General features: G+C 58.0%; 1 protein-coding gene across 1 annotated transcript in view; it reads left to right on the forward strand.

Moving 5' to 3' along the window:
- LOC104074944 (disintegrin and metalloproteinase domain-containing protein 33-like) overlaps positions 1-793 on the forward strand; it is a gene marked incomplete at both ends in the record, with an annotated part of 22826 nt that overhangs the window by 19273 nt on the left and 2760 nt on the right. The window contains 1 exon segment of the mRNA XM_009575255.1: positions 157-352. Coding sequence (XP_009573550.1) covers positions 157-352 — 196 coding nt within the window.

Genomic DNA, 793 nt, shown 5'->3' on the forward strand with positions numbered 1-793 from the left:
AGGAATTTGGCTTTATACCTTGACAGCCCCATATAGTCCCACAGAGGACATTATAGATGGTTTATGGCCCCAGGCTGTACCAGGAGGCAGCAGCAATCCCAGCTTCTCCCCTTTGCTGCCGCTCAGTGCTGATGTTTCTTTCTCCTCCTGCGGCAGCTGAAGGTGGCTGGGACAATCTGCAGGGAAGCAGCGGGATCCTGCGACCTCCCCGAATACTGCACGGGTGCCTCACCCTACTGCCCAGCCAATGTATACCTGCTGGATGGCTCATCCTGCGCCTATGGCGAGGCTTACTGCAACAACGGCATGTGCATGACCCACCACCAGCAATGCGTCCAGCTCTGGGGACCAGGTGAGTCCCACCAGCCCCAGCCCTGCCTCCTTGCCACCCTTCTCTGGAGCAGGAGCCACGTTGGGTCTCAGCGCTCTGTCTGCACGTGGGGTCTCAATGTCCCCTGCCCTTGGGGCTGGAGGGTGGTGGGTGGAAGGGTTGCGCTGTCCCCATCCAGGGTTGGGGTCAACATCCATGGGGCTGGCATGGAGGGCTGGGGGTGCTGTGCATGCACGCTCAGAGGTGCCTGGTCCTCTGCTGTGTACAGCCCGTCTACTCTCTGCCTATGGTCACCAGGCTGCATACAGCCCATACATTACATACAGCCCCCATGCTGCGTATGATCCTCATGCTGCTTATGACTCCACATGCTGCAGGTGACCTCCACGCTGTAGTGCAGCCCATACACTACATATGGCTTCAGCACTGCATATGGCTTATATACTGCATAGACTGGACATT

Source organism: Fulmarus glacialis, unplaced genomic scaffold (genome assembly GCF_000690835.1).
Source record: "Fulmarus glacialis isolate BGI_N327 unplaced genomic scaffold, ASM69083v1 scaffold15893, whole genome shotgun sequence".
NCBI classification, from domain to species: domain Eukaryota; kingdom Metazoa; phylum Chordata; class Aves; order Procellariiformes; family Procellariidae; genus Fulmarus; species Fulmarus glacialis.